Consider the following 13,272-nt stretch of genomic DNA (forward strand, 5'->3'; position numbering starts at 1 on the left):
TTTAAAAATCGTTAAGATCATTAAGAATTCACGTGTAAAAAATTACACTTGCAAAATTCAACATTTAGCAAAAACTGGAGGGAGACCGTATAGCTATCTAAAGACAAAAATGGTCTAATAAACATAAGGTATATCCTTATAAATTATAGTAATACTCTGCTTTTTTCTCATAACCCATCATCTACTTGGCAATTTAATTAAATTTGGAGCTATCCCTCCTGTACTAATTGCTAATGCAGAACATTGAGCTGTTGGTAGATTGTACATAAACACAACCCTGAATGCACATGGAGGCAAAGTTTAAAAAAAGAAAAGAAAATCACATCACTCACTTGTCGATTACAACAGTTTAATTGAAGTACTGATTTGTTAGAAAAAAAAAAAAACCCGCGCCCCATGCTTTCTTCCTGCCGCTTTGCACGGATGCTTGCTGATGGGCGAGAAGTCCATTAGCACATCAGACAAAAGCTGATGCAATCCAAACCGATCTGAGTGCAGGGAGTCGAATGTGCTGATGGAAAGTTGTGTTCTGTTGACTGAGGCTGGATGGACTTGCTGGTCTCTCATGCCTGCTCTCAAAGTCATCTAAATATCCTTGATCACATCCTCCAGCTCTTCTTTGGAGTACATGTGGAAGGTCTTTCCTGGCTCTACAGTTGCCAGCTATAGAGAGAGAGAAAAAAACTTGAGTAAAAACTCAGGCATATTAGGGCATAAGGAGACAGACAACCATTTTATTTAACCCAGCAGTGAGTACTATTTTCATCCAATCTTTTTTTACTTTCTTGTACTTGACTGAATTTTCTGGTTGACCTTTATTTGACTATTTTTAAGTATCACAACACTACCCTTCTCTGTTTAGGGGGGATAAGGAAAAGGCACACACCTCGATGTTGGTGGCGTTGAGCTTTTCCTCCATCACCTGCTTCAGAATGGTGAGAGATGATTTGATGGCATCTTTTAGCGTCATGGACTGCAAGATTAAAAAAAAATAAGAATTTAGTTAAAAATCCTTCCCTATTTGGTTTAATTTGTTGATTCATTGCAGTTGATTATCAGCTCTACCTTGTGGTAGACTTCTTGCAGGGAACTCTGTGCACCCTCGGATGCTGAGCCTATTGCTCGAGCATCACACTGAACAAAAGTTCCTGAGGGGTCCATGTGATATCTGAAATTTAAATAAAACAATAGTCAAATTTGGCAATTTAATACACTGATATGTTCAGTGTGAACAAATACAAAAGTGATTTACAATTGAGGTCCTTTTTCATCTACACCTCCGAAGAGAAGTGCCACACCAAATGGTCGACTCTGTGCATGCAACAGAAGAGTTTAAATGTACACGCACGTTTCACATTTAAAATGACCAAAAGGCAAAAAGACCGACCATCGCGCCGGGGTCAGCATCCTCCTCCCCAAACTGCAACGCCAAGTTGGACACCGCCTGGGTCACGCTCTCTACTGTCATGGTTTCATCGTAAGTGAACCAGTGGTTCTGTTGAGGGGGAGAGAATAATTTTGGGGGGGATATTACACAGGTGATGAAGAAGGTAAAATGCAAATGCTTATACCTGTGTTTCCACTCGGGCTTTGTCAATTAAAGTCTTGGCATCTGCTATTAAGCCACTCATCGCACACCCTTTAAAGATTGGAACAAAGAAAAACATGATTACTAACGTTACTGCTCATGCAAAATCATCTGGGCGAGGCACAGTTAGCCTTGACACAATAATTAGAAAATCCATTGTGGTGGATTTATATTTGTGTATGTTTTTTTAATGAAGAGGGCTAAGGTCTTTTTTTATATTTTTGACTGTGATTCTTATTTTATTTCAATAATTTGTCTTTAAATCTGCATTTAAATGGCATAGTTACATAATTATGCTTTATTTTCACTACATCGGCATGAAACAATATACGAGCGAACAAGATATGGATGAATTGTTTTTTGTTTATGTTTTTTTACAGTAAACAAGATCTTTGGAGTCCAAAATTATTTGGCTTAATTGTCTATGTTTTACAATGGAAAACAGTATTTGAATCTCCATTATTTCCAGTAATTCTAAGATTAAAACAATTGAAAACAAGTGGTAAGTTCCGGATCATTCGGTGGCATTCATTGGGACATTTCTACTCGAGATGTATAATTGGAAATCATAGTTAGATCCATAATCTCTACTCACCAATGTGACTGTCTATCTCCACGATCTTCTCAATGCTATTGGGCTCCATAAGTGGAGAGGTGATCCTCTTCTCCACAGCCAAACACACACCCTCTGATGTCTGAATACCAATGGCTGTGGAGCCAAGCTATGAAAACAGAAGGAAACAGAAGGCCCGATTAGGAAAATCCAAAAAATAAATATTACCAAACTAGTTGAGTGTCCTCACTTTTATAGCTTCAATAGCATATTCAACTTGGAATAACCTTCCTTCAGGAGAAAATGTGTTGACACCCCTGGAAAACAATGGATTAACAATTGTGATTTTTACTGAAATAACACTCTAATTGAGAAGTGACTACAACTTTAATGCGTAGTTTGTTCACTAAGAGAAAGGAAAAAGCAACCATATTTAATGACAAAGCAGTTTGTGTTGTAGTAGTTTCCACCAACCTGTCATATTCCGATCTCGTCAGGAACATCGTTCAACTGTGAACAGAAAATAAAGAATATTTATAAGTGGAAAAAAGAAGAACGCTAGATAAAATCATGTTATTATTAGTTCGCGATGATGACCAGTTAGCGGGAGTTAGCTGTAGTATTACTCTCGCGTGCTAGCAATCGCTTGCACATAATAAAGGACGACAAAGATTTAAAATCGCCCCAAAATTATCCGACAACAGATGTTTGATTGTTATGAGTATCAAAATAACCAAAGAAGAATATACTTCTAAATCATGCTTAAACATATTTACCTTGTGTGGCACAAACCCTTGAATGAGTTTGCTAGTTTCTGGGATTCGTTGATGTTGTAACACCACAAATGTTCCGTGTGTCCACAAAATTCAAAGAAAGGTTCCTTGGTTTGTTTATTTGTAGTTCTACTGTAGTTTAAGGGTCATTTCTATTAAAAATAATAATAATTTCCTATTACATAAAATGAACACACTGGGTCGTTTTTATTTAAATTTTATTTTAGTGCTAGCATTGATAATTAAAAAAAAAAAAAGTATGGTGACTAATATGAATATGTTCCGCTTCAAAACATCCACAGGGTGGCGCTGTTTCCTTTACTTGATTACTCCCCAAAAATAAATGAATAAAAACAGTGGATGGACGGTAACAACAACATAAACAATCAAGCAGACCAGTGAAGTAGTGGTTTAGAGCTCTGTCCCACACTTGAGAGGTTCTGGATTCAAGTCTTGGAATGTGCATAATCTCCATTTGTGTAGATTTGGGTAAATGGATCAATGCATCTTGCAATAGTCTTATTTGAATTCAACTACGTATAGTTCAAGAGTTATGCAACCTATGAATCTGAAATGAAATATACCTCATAATTTGATCAGATACTTCAAATCGTAATATGCATTTCCAGCACGTAACATATTGCTGCCAACAATAGTTCAGTACTCAATTTTTTCCACAATTTGTCCAAAACAAGAATACAATAACCACAAAAAAACAAAGCCAATTTTCACAATTTTAAAGGGTTTTCCCCCCAGTTTGATGAATTGTCTTACTGATGATTACAGTAAGGAGATGTATAGAAGTCAAAGTCAACACTAAACCATAAAAGTACCCCAAAATGACATAACTTTCTGTGGGATGTCTGGAGTAAAGATCTGAGAGGAGGGGTTTGCTTGTGTCAGGTTTCATTTCTCCAAGTGGGAACAGTTTACTTTGGTTTTGAGCAGTCTTTAGTGCAGCTGTGCTTCTTTAAAAACTTGAAACATTGGCAAGTCGTGTTGGCTGATGGATAAATAAGACTAATTGCTCTTTTTCTCCTTCACACGGGGGTATAATTCAACCTGGAAAACACAGTTGTACTATTAAAAAGAAATCAACAACAACAAAACAAATCAACATGAAGAGTCACTGGGTGGACATCATCTTCCAGGCTCTGTTTTTGATACACAGTAAGTGTGGCTGCCGTCTTCATTTTCTTTTTTTTGCATTATCACTGTACCTGTCTATGGAACCAAATAATGAATTTTTTTATATTACTGTTGTTGTCAGGAAGCCTTATTGCAATGTGCATAAAAATGTAAATGTCAAGAAAACTATAAAACTAATGCGCATTCACAGTTTAGAAAGCAGTGGTTGGATTTGTTGTTTTTGTCTAATAACAAAACATCAACATGAAGTGAATTTAAAGAAAATGACAATTTTAAGCATAAATACATGTATATTTGTCAATTAGGTATGAGCAAGCATTGTTAAGATACTGTTATAAAATGCTTTCATAAAAATACACTGATCCAGAGTCCACTCTGTTCCAAATATATCAATATATCAAACTCATTTTAGTATGTAGGTCACAATTTGATTTTAAGCAGGCTGGACCAGCAGCAAAAAAACTGGTTTATTAGTTACAATTAATGATTATAGAGTGACAATATAATCTCTGCGATTACTACATCTCATATTGGAATATTGATAATTATGACTGTTAATGTAATTCAACTGTGGTTGTTTTTCAGTTTCTGCGATCTTCTTCACTGCAGGTGCGTTACAGCTGTTTGTGTGTCTGTGCATGTGTGTACCGACAGTTTTTCAAAGTCTGCGATATTTGAGAACTGTAAAGTTCTTCCAAATTGCTGACCAAACTCAACACAAAACGAGTCATTTATTTTTCCAGGAAATAGTCTCCAGAGAATGTGTTAACGAGTACATTAACATGCAGAAAGTGTTCCATTAACAGTGTAGAGGGAAATTTTCAATGAGCTGAAGTAAAATGTTACAAATGTCTCGACACTTTGAAAAGTTTTGTTTCACCATCTCATGTCATTTTGTGTGGCCCTCAGTGCAAGGTCAATCAGATAGCAGCAGTATAGTACCTGGCTACAATGTGAGCGCCCCGGCCGGCTCTACCGTGACGTTGCAGTGCGTCAGTGGTCGCATGGTGTGGACCAGGGACAACCAGAGAGACAGACAGAGGGTCGTGCACTGGGACCTGTACCGGCCTCATGCGGACAATGCCATGGAGAGAATATTAGACATGTACTCCGCAGGAGAGCAGAGGATATACAACTCGTACAACATGAAACGCGTTGGCCTTAGTCAAAAAGCCTTCAAGGATGGGAACTTCTCTCTGTTCATCAAAGGTCAGACTCACAAACTCTGCTGCATGAATGGATTGCTATAGAAGTATTTATTTTTTTAAAGTAACTCTTGAACAACCGTGACTTTGAAATGTCAACTTTTGTTTAAACAAGCATCTTTTATCCTACCATTATTTTAGGACTTTTTTTTACAATAAATTTGCATTCAGCTATTTTCTACAGTGATTTATTGTTAGAGAAAAACACCAGGCGCACGTATAGGGGTGTAACAATAAATTGATAGAAATTAATTTGACAGAAATGCAAAATGTTAATCAAAATTGTCAAATTTTGCATCTGTTATATCATTGTTTGACATCCTTCCTATGTACATGGACATCATAAGTCACTGGCAGGTGTTTGCTGTTCAAAAGGTGGCATATAAGTTAGTTTTTTAATTATGTCAATGATTTTTCCTAATACTAAATCATTTGAATTGTTATTAGACGTGACAATGAACGACAGAGGTCTGTACTCTTGCAATCTCCATCATCTCTACTGCCACATATACGAGACGGTCCGGGTTCAACTGAATGTCACTAAATCACGTATGTCACCATCTCCCGGTCTGATGCGAAACGCAAAGACGTGATAAAGCGGACTGATGACCTTTCCGATCTGCATTTCCAGGTCGTAAAGAGCAGCGCTTCTGGGATGGCCAAAAAGCGGTGTTCGTGGTTCTACTGGGCAGCACCGTGGTGCTGCCGTGTGTCAACAGGAGAAACGTGTGGACAGACTGGAGCAACGAGGAGGAGAATCAGCAGGTGGGCCTGACATTATCTTTGGCAGTGTGACCCAAATGACCCAAAACCCTGTTGGCCCACAGGTGGTTCACTGGGACCTTCAATTTCCGGGAATCCACCACGATCGCGTAGACCGCCTAGTGGACCTGTACGCCTCGGGCGAGCAGCGTAGCTACGGCGCCTCGTTCCTCCGAAGAAAAATGAACATCAGTAACCAAGCCTTTACAGAGGGAGACTTCTCACTCACTATATCTGATTTACAGGTACACCAAAAGCGCAAGTGTTTATTGTTTCAAATGATGTACAGTAATACTAAGAGTAAAACGGTTGCACATTTACTGCTCTACGCCGATTCCAGAGACGTTTCCTTATTCACGCAGCTCTTGTCAAGTCTTGCTTTATTGCTCTATTGGGGCAAATATTTCATTATGTTTAAAATAGCGGAACACTAATACTGTAAACTAAAACAAACAGTACGTCATGTGTCTGGAGGCACTTTTATAAAAAATACTCTGTCCCATTTGGAAGGAACCATCTGTAGATAAGCCCTGTAGTAGTTAGCTGAGATAGGCTCCGGCACCCCTCGGGCTGCTTGGGGGGATAAGTGGTTCAGAAAATGTTTTCTTTGATTCTTGTAATACTTAAGATACTAGAGACCTAGTTCACTTTTACACTAATGTATTTTTACACAAAGTGTATGTAGTTGATAACGGACTTATTGAACATGCTTTTTTTCCTGCATTTGAACTGTTTAGGCCACTGATGAAGGCATGTACTCATGTCATCTCCATCATCATTACTGTGGTTTGCATGAGAGGAGACAATTTCAGGTCAACGTGGAATCTCCAGTGATTCACGCCACAGTTACAGCCAAAGCAATGCCTAGTGCAGACAAAGGTAAGCGATTGCCACCATTATTGTATTTGTTTTTCTACTGATGTGTCATAGAAAAAAAATGCATGACTTAATATCTATTTTTAAATGAACCAGAAAACATTGGATAGCAAATCATGAATTAAAACAAACTATTTAACCATTTATTATATTATTTTCACCATTTTTCAATTAGGTGGTATTTAAAATAACAAATCTGGCAGCATGTTTACTACAATATACTTTTTATGCTCTTTGTGATAGAATGGGAGCGTCAAGGTGGTCTTCCTACATTAAAATTTTAACTCACTTTAGTTATCAATAACTCAGAGAAATGCATATTTTCCCTTAAAATGACCCAGAGAAACTTGGTTCTGTAAAAGTGATTACTCACCAGTATGTATTCACTCCCTCTCACTTCTACTCTCTCTCTCACACACACACACAACCACGCATGCACACCACACAGTTCAGGTCAGTATGAGTGCTTTAACAGACTTGGTCTTGAAGTATCTCAAGTGCAATTAAGAGCAAAAAGAAAAACAAAACTTCACATCTGTTCTCCACCTCATTTTTGTCTTTTGTGTCCAACTCCTGCGACTTCACCTTCCATCTTCCCAGCGTGAGAAAGCCCCCATTTCTGTTTATTTCATTTGTTTTTCTTGCTACCTCAGCTTGACTGACTCCAGTTCCCTCAAAACCACACATACACACACACTCACACGCACACACACAGACACTCCCCATTCACCAAGAAAGACCTTGCTTACTCTTTCCTAAAACAAACTTTCTCATTGAATTTTCTTCCTAATGAGTCTGTTTGTGTGTTAGTCTGGGTGTTACAGGAAGTAATGTTGTTTATTAAACACAAACCACATTCTTCTCCTGATGTGCACATTTATGAGATCACATTTTTCAATGTAGGAAAGGAGAGGAGATTAAGAGTGAATGGAGTCGGTCTGTTTTGAGTTGGAGCTACTAATGTTAGATGTGGCAAAATCATTGAGACGGCTCCGGACAAATTCCTGTGGTTGGATGTGCGTTTGTGTGTATGTGTGTGTTTTTACCAGCATTTGTCAAGTGTGTGAAGTGGGCGGTAGAGGACAGGCGAGGCATGTGTGCCAATATGATCTCATTCCACTGGAATTTTATCCACAGTAGTTGATGCATCTCTGCCCTCACAATTAATCCTCCCCTCTCAGCCAAAACCTCTATCCTTCCTCTAAAAACAAATTTTCAAGTATGATTCAATTAAATGAAAAAGATTATTTTCCCCCAGAGGGATTAGAAGTATCACACCAAAACAAAATATAATCCAGACACAAACATAAATCCTTGAAGGAAAGTAACATGTTAACATTCTTAATCGCTCGTACAAGTTCAACAGCAAGTAAAACATTTTTTAAGTAAAAAGAAGAAAAGTTAAATCTGTACTGGCCCATAGATCATCATCAGTGGATATAAAAAGTCTACACCCACCTGTTATAAAACTAGCTACGTTTTTGTGGTATGATACATTAAACAAGGTTAATTGCGCCAAGCTTTTCTTCCCTGATCTTTTGAGTTCAGTCTTTTTTTCCCCCAACATCTGTTTGGTAGAAATCATGTGAAGTTAATGAAACCAAGGTTAAAACCTTCGGCCATAGAGCCAAAAGGTATTTTGATGTAAACACAACACTCCTTATAATCAAAAGAACATCACAAGTGACACATGGAGTCGATTGTCTCATTCTTTGGAGAATTTTGTGTTCTGCTGGAATTGAGGCCTTTAAACAAACTAGGTGGAGGAAATGTATTAACAGTTCAAAAAACCTTGAGGCTTTTGAAAGAAAAAAAAAAAAATGTCTACTCATGTGCAAACTATTTTAGTTCATTTTGAAGGGATCCAATCACTACAATATCTGAGTTCTTTGCCTTTTCTTCACTAATATCATTTTATTTTTAATTTAGTGTCACAAAAACAGTGTGAAATGTTTGTTGTTCTAATTTTTTATTGTATTTTCTGCATTTTTCCACATCAATGCAGCAAAATGCCCTGTGTTATTCTTGTATTATCATTTTTGACCTATTTCAATTCTCCCCTGTATTTTACCAGCTCAAATTTACACTATAACATCGTTTTTTTACTCTTCGAAATTGTGGTAATTTACTTCTTAGAATAAGACATTCTAGGAAGAAGCCATTTAGGAAACAATGACAATTGCTAAAAAGAGCAACAACAACAAAATAAGCATTTTACCCTCCAGTTCCCATGTCTCAAATCAAAATACAAAAAGGATGAAGGATTACAGCACACTTTCCATCCATTTGTCACACACTGGTTTTAAATCACTCATTTTTTTAAAATGCAGTTTAACAAAGCAAGCAGCTGCTCAGGGTTTCTAGTTTAAATATGTTGCTATTTTATTAGCATTCATTTTCTAGGCAGATGGTTCCATGGTTACTGCATCTTTAGTAAAATTCCCAAATGCACAAGGTAAAAAATCACTTTTGGAGGTTCCACTTTTATAATAATACTGCAGTTAGTTGGACGCAAATGCACAGAGTGATCTAAAAGCTGATCATCTGATATCTCCCACCCCCTGGCCCCCCTTTCTCTGACTGTCTACTGCCATGTTGACTTTGGCTCCTGTTGACAGCTGGAAAGCTAACTGGAGCACCCCTCCCTCCCTGTTGGAATACCACATGCCCAGGTTTATTTTCCCGTCTTCATTCGGAGGGGAAAGTATTTTTGGTCGGAAAAGTCAAAATATAAAAAGTTGAGTGCACGAAGCAGCTTTTATGAAAATAAGACTGGGAGAGAATAGGACGTGGCTCATCTCTTCTTTCATTTATCCTCCTGTGATGCATCAGATGTAAAAGCAATCAGAGTAGCATTTCTACCATCACAAATATAAACGGTGCATTGCTATCAAAATTTAAGTTGAGCAAATTTGGGGTGTATAGTTTTGCATCGATACTTGTATAAGAGGGGCCCTAATTCGACAATAAAATAGAGGTACTATCATGCTCAGGCTAAGAAGCAACACGCCAATGCTGCTCAATTTATACCCGGAGAATTTTAAGAAGAGGAGAAAAAATTAAACTAGAGTTTTGAGCTGAGGTTTTTCTTTTTTTCCTGGTAAATGTTGTTGAATGTATTCATTTATCAGCCATAATTTTGTTGTATGGCCCTGTACTTTAAAGAAGGATGAATGTTAAATATGAATACCAGCCAGGATATGAAGTTTTATGAATACTGACATCGACGAGTGTATCTTTAAACAAGTTAACTTTGTTAGAAGAAGGAAAAAGTGTACTCAGCAAAGCATAAATGATTAGTACATGAGCTAAGCTGATGTCCACCTACCAATGTGGTATAATGGCACTGACTTTTGATGTAATACGAGTATGAGCACAAAGGCTGTTTAACCAATTATGCCAAGATGGCAAGTATTTTCCATTGAAGTATGTATGCGGTAATGTAATACAAAAGGATACCATTGTAGCTTCATCTTCATATTCATATTGGATTGGTGGCAAACTAAAAAGTAGACAAAAGGATCCACTTTTGAACAATCCAAGATTCAAGCAGAGGAGTATATGCTCTCTCTTTCACTGTCATTCGTCATCTTTTTTGGTTTGACTGCAGAGAACTGTGTGTCATATGGCGGACTGTTTGCTTTTGGCTCGCATATGCTGAGTGTGAACTTCTTAACCTCATACAAGTCTGCTATTTATCCCAACGGGAAATGAGCTCAACATTTTAGTACAGTCAGGATATGAGTGTTTGAAGAACAAAGAAGCTGTATTGATGCTACCCAATGTTTGGACTAAAAATCATGTGTAAAGTAAATTAAAAAATCTTTGGTAAGCTTACAGTGCACGGGTGGCAAACTTTGAATATGATTCAGGCTCATTGGCAGACAGCAACAACAATTGATCTGGTCCATTTGTAGAACTCCATAAATGTGTATATGAACCCAAAAAATGACACATTAAGCAAACAAAAGACCTGATGACATTCAATGAATCATGCCCAGAAAAAAATAACGAGTCCAAGTGAAGGTAGTCAACTGTTTTTTTAAGGAAAAAAACTCTGAGCTCTCTCAAATATTGTTTCACAGGGACTTTTTCTATCTACAATTATGTTAGCACAATGAGCACATAAAAATAATCAAAAGACTGCAGAGTTTCAATGTATTATTACTTTGGCTACAGTATTATTGTAATAAGTAATTTTCAGAAACATCCTTGGTTACGGTGGAAAAATCCAAGATGATTGGATGACTGAAAAATCCTGTTAACCGCAGTGAAACAATTTTCGTGTCTATAATTGTTGTTTATTTATCTCTGTCGATGTTTACATAATGTTTAATGCTATGCAGATATAGACAACAAGAAATGAACTTAGTGTCAAATCCTATATATAATATATGTATATATTTTTTCTATTAACACAGTGTCTATTGTTCTTTCACATTCATGGCAGCCGGTGGCTATAACTGTAACTTCTACCAGCTCATAGAACTTCCATTATGTAAGAGTTTATTTATTCTGCCTGACACACAGATGGAAATTACCGGAAATTACTTCCTCTTACATTGGCGAGTGTTGTTTATGACATTAAAATGTGTGTGTAGGGGGTTATTCCACGTCATGCCAAATTGTTCTATTGAGTGATAAGCCAATGGTTGTTTTCTTCTCCTTTCAGATGTCAATAAAGGGGACTCACCACAGGTCATCACCGTTGTGATACCCGAACAAAGACATCACTTTCTCTTGCCGCTGGGATTCGTCCTCACCGCATTCCTCCTTCTGGCATTTGTTGTCCTCATCATTATCCTCATCACACGCAGACGTAAAACAGGTCTGAAGAACATTAAAATAACATACACATGAATTTGTATTTTTAAAAGTTGCAATCATTTTTAACAGTTCGTATTGTACTATTTAAAAATGCATTTGGTAACCAGTGAGATATTATTGATCAAATTAGATATAAAGTATAGGTTTAACACTCCCTGTGCTACTCTAACAGAATAAATAAAAACAAATTAAAATGATTAACATGCAGTAATTAGTAACTCATGGTGATTATTTTGATAGCCAACATTTTATTCCTCACACTCATTTTTCTTCTTATTTCAGAGTTGTATTCAGTGGAATCGACGAGGTGGGTATTTACTGTGACATATCACATATTTAACAATAACTGGGCTTGTTGAGCCTCACTTTTAAAACAAAATTCACAAATTCATTTTACAAAAATAATTTACGGGTTCCTTACTATACATGTTAACATCTTATGTGACTGGCAAAACAATAAAAGGAATTGCAGCTTCATAAAATGAACTGTGAAGCTTACAAGAGATAAAAGAAAATTTGTGTTACATGTTAATTAGGTGAATGGCAGCATTTGGAACAAACTTTGGACATTTAAGTGAAATTGTAAACTGTTATCCAGTTTTAACGTCAAAGAATGAATGGCTAAAGTGAAGGCAGTTAAATTCCAATTCACTTTTGAGTCCGGGAGGATAAGCAATACAGAGAATGGATGGATTTGCTTAAATTCTGAACATAATACCTTTATGTTAGGTCCAACAGAAGTCACAGAGGCTCAGAGGAGTTTGAGATGGAGGTCACAGAGGCAGCCATCCCCATCAGGGAGCCGGATGACAGACTTGGTGAGTGAAAATAAACTCAGTATGTATGCAGCAGAGTGTGATCAATTTCCTCTCATGTCATTTGAAGATTTTAAAAACAACCTGCTGAAAGAAGTCAACATGAATGCGCCAACAAAAGTCGTTGATCTGGATAAAGGTAGAAAATGTAAACACACAAAAATAACTGCATCGTAACAAGTGATTTCACTTTTGTAGAGATGCAAAAGTGCTGCAAGTGAAAGAAATAACTGTGGGGTCATTGGCTGGTCCAGAGGCTGTTCATCACGCCCAAAATGCTGGGGATTCTTGACGAGGGGGACTACATAGATATGTGTATGAGTGTGTGAGTGTGTGTGCCAAAAATGGTTGCATCCAAACCACACACAAAAACAAGCCTTCTTGTTTTTAAAGCCACAAAAACAATGAAAGTTTGATTCATCATCACATGTTACTCAACACTACAGTACTACAGTGCCATCTTTATGTAATTAAATGCAAGTGCAGTACGTACTGTATTTTAAAAGGCACCTGACTAGTTGTAAAGATTTCTGTTACAGCTTTGAAATATGTCACTTAACATTCTGCTGTTGTTTTCTTGTATCGAAAAAAAAAAACAGAAGAGTTTCTTCTCTTCCAGTTAGTTGCTCTCTATCTTAGTTACAAAAGCAAATACTGCTCGATGCTTTAAGTTGTGGATTGTTTATAAACGTGTATGAATAAATGATTCTGAAAAACTATCTTT

At 37.1% G+C, this 13,272-nt stretch overlaps 2 protein-coding genes across 3 annotated transcripts; one reads left to right on the plus strand and one right to left on the minus strand.

The window, feature by feature from the left end:
* Positions 1 to 332: 332 nt before the first annotated feature.
* psma5 (proteasome 20S subunit alpha 5) lies at positions 333 to 3,047 on the minus strand. Its single transcript, XM_077601892.1, has 10 exons — positions 2,918 to 3,047; positions 2,616 to 2,651; positions 2,392 to 2,458; positions 2,184 to 2,310; positions 1,572 to 1,639; positions 1,388 to 1,495; positions 1,253 to 1,311; positions 1,066 to 1,168; positions 887 to 973; positions 333 to 663 (listed from the first exon to the last, which is right to left on the minus strand). Exons 2-10 carry the CDS (start codon positions 2,642 to 2,644, stop codon positions 586 to 588), a joined length of 726 nt encoding a protein of 241 aa, XP_077458018.1. The 5' UTR covers positions 2,645 to 2,651; positions 2,918 to 3,047; the 3' UTR covers positions 333 to 585.
* A 781-nt stretch (positions 3,048 to 3,828) lies between these two features.
* LOC144075123 (matrix remodeling-associated protein 8-like) lies at positions 3,829 to 13,267 on the plus strand. Of its 2 annotated transcripts, XM_077601891.1 has the most exons (12): positions 3,829 to 4,084; positions 4,649 to 4,672; positions 4,973 to 5,272; positions 5,716 to 5,817; positions 5,900 to 6,033; positions 6,096 to 6,275; positions 6,768 to 6,909; positions 11,579 to 11,734; positions 12,016 to 12,040; positions 12,463 to 12,551; positions 12,619 to 12,687; positions 12,747 to 13,267. In XM_077601891.1, the coding sequence occupies exons 1-12, from the start codon at positions 4,033 to 4,035 to the stop codon at positions 12,767 to 12,769; spliced, it is 1,296 nt and encodes a 431-aa protein (XP_077458017.1). In that variant the 5' UTR covers positions 3,829 to 4,032; the 3' UTR covers positions 12,770 to 13,267. The 2 variants fall into 2 exon arrangements, with proteins under 2 accessions (XP_077458017.1, XP_077458016.1); XM_077601890.1 differs by having other exon boundaries at positions 12,619 to 13,267.
* Positions 13,268 to 13,272: the final 5 nt, after the last annotated feature.

This window comes from Stigmatopora argus, chromosome 6 (assembly GCF_051989625.1).
Source record: "Stigmatopora argus isolate UIUO_Sarg chromosome 6, RoL_Sarg_1.0, whole genome shotgun sequence".
Lineage (NCBI taxonomy): Eukaryota > Metazoa > Chordata > Actinopteri > Syngnathiformes > Syngnathidae > Stigmatopora > Stigmatopora argus.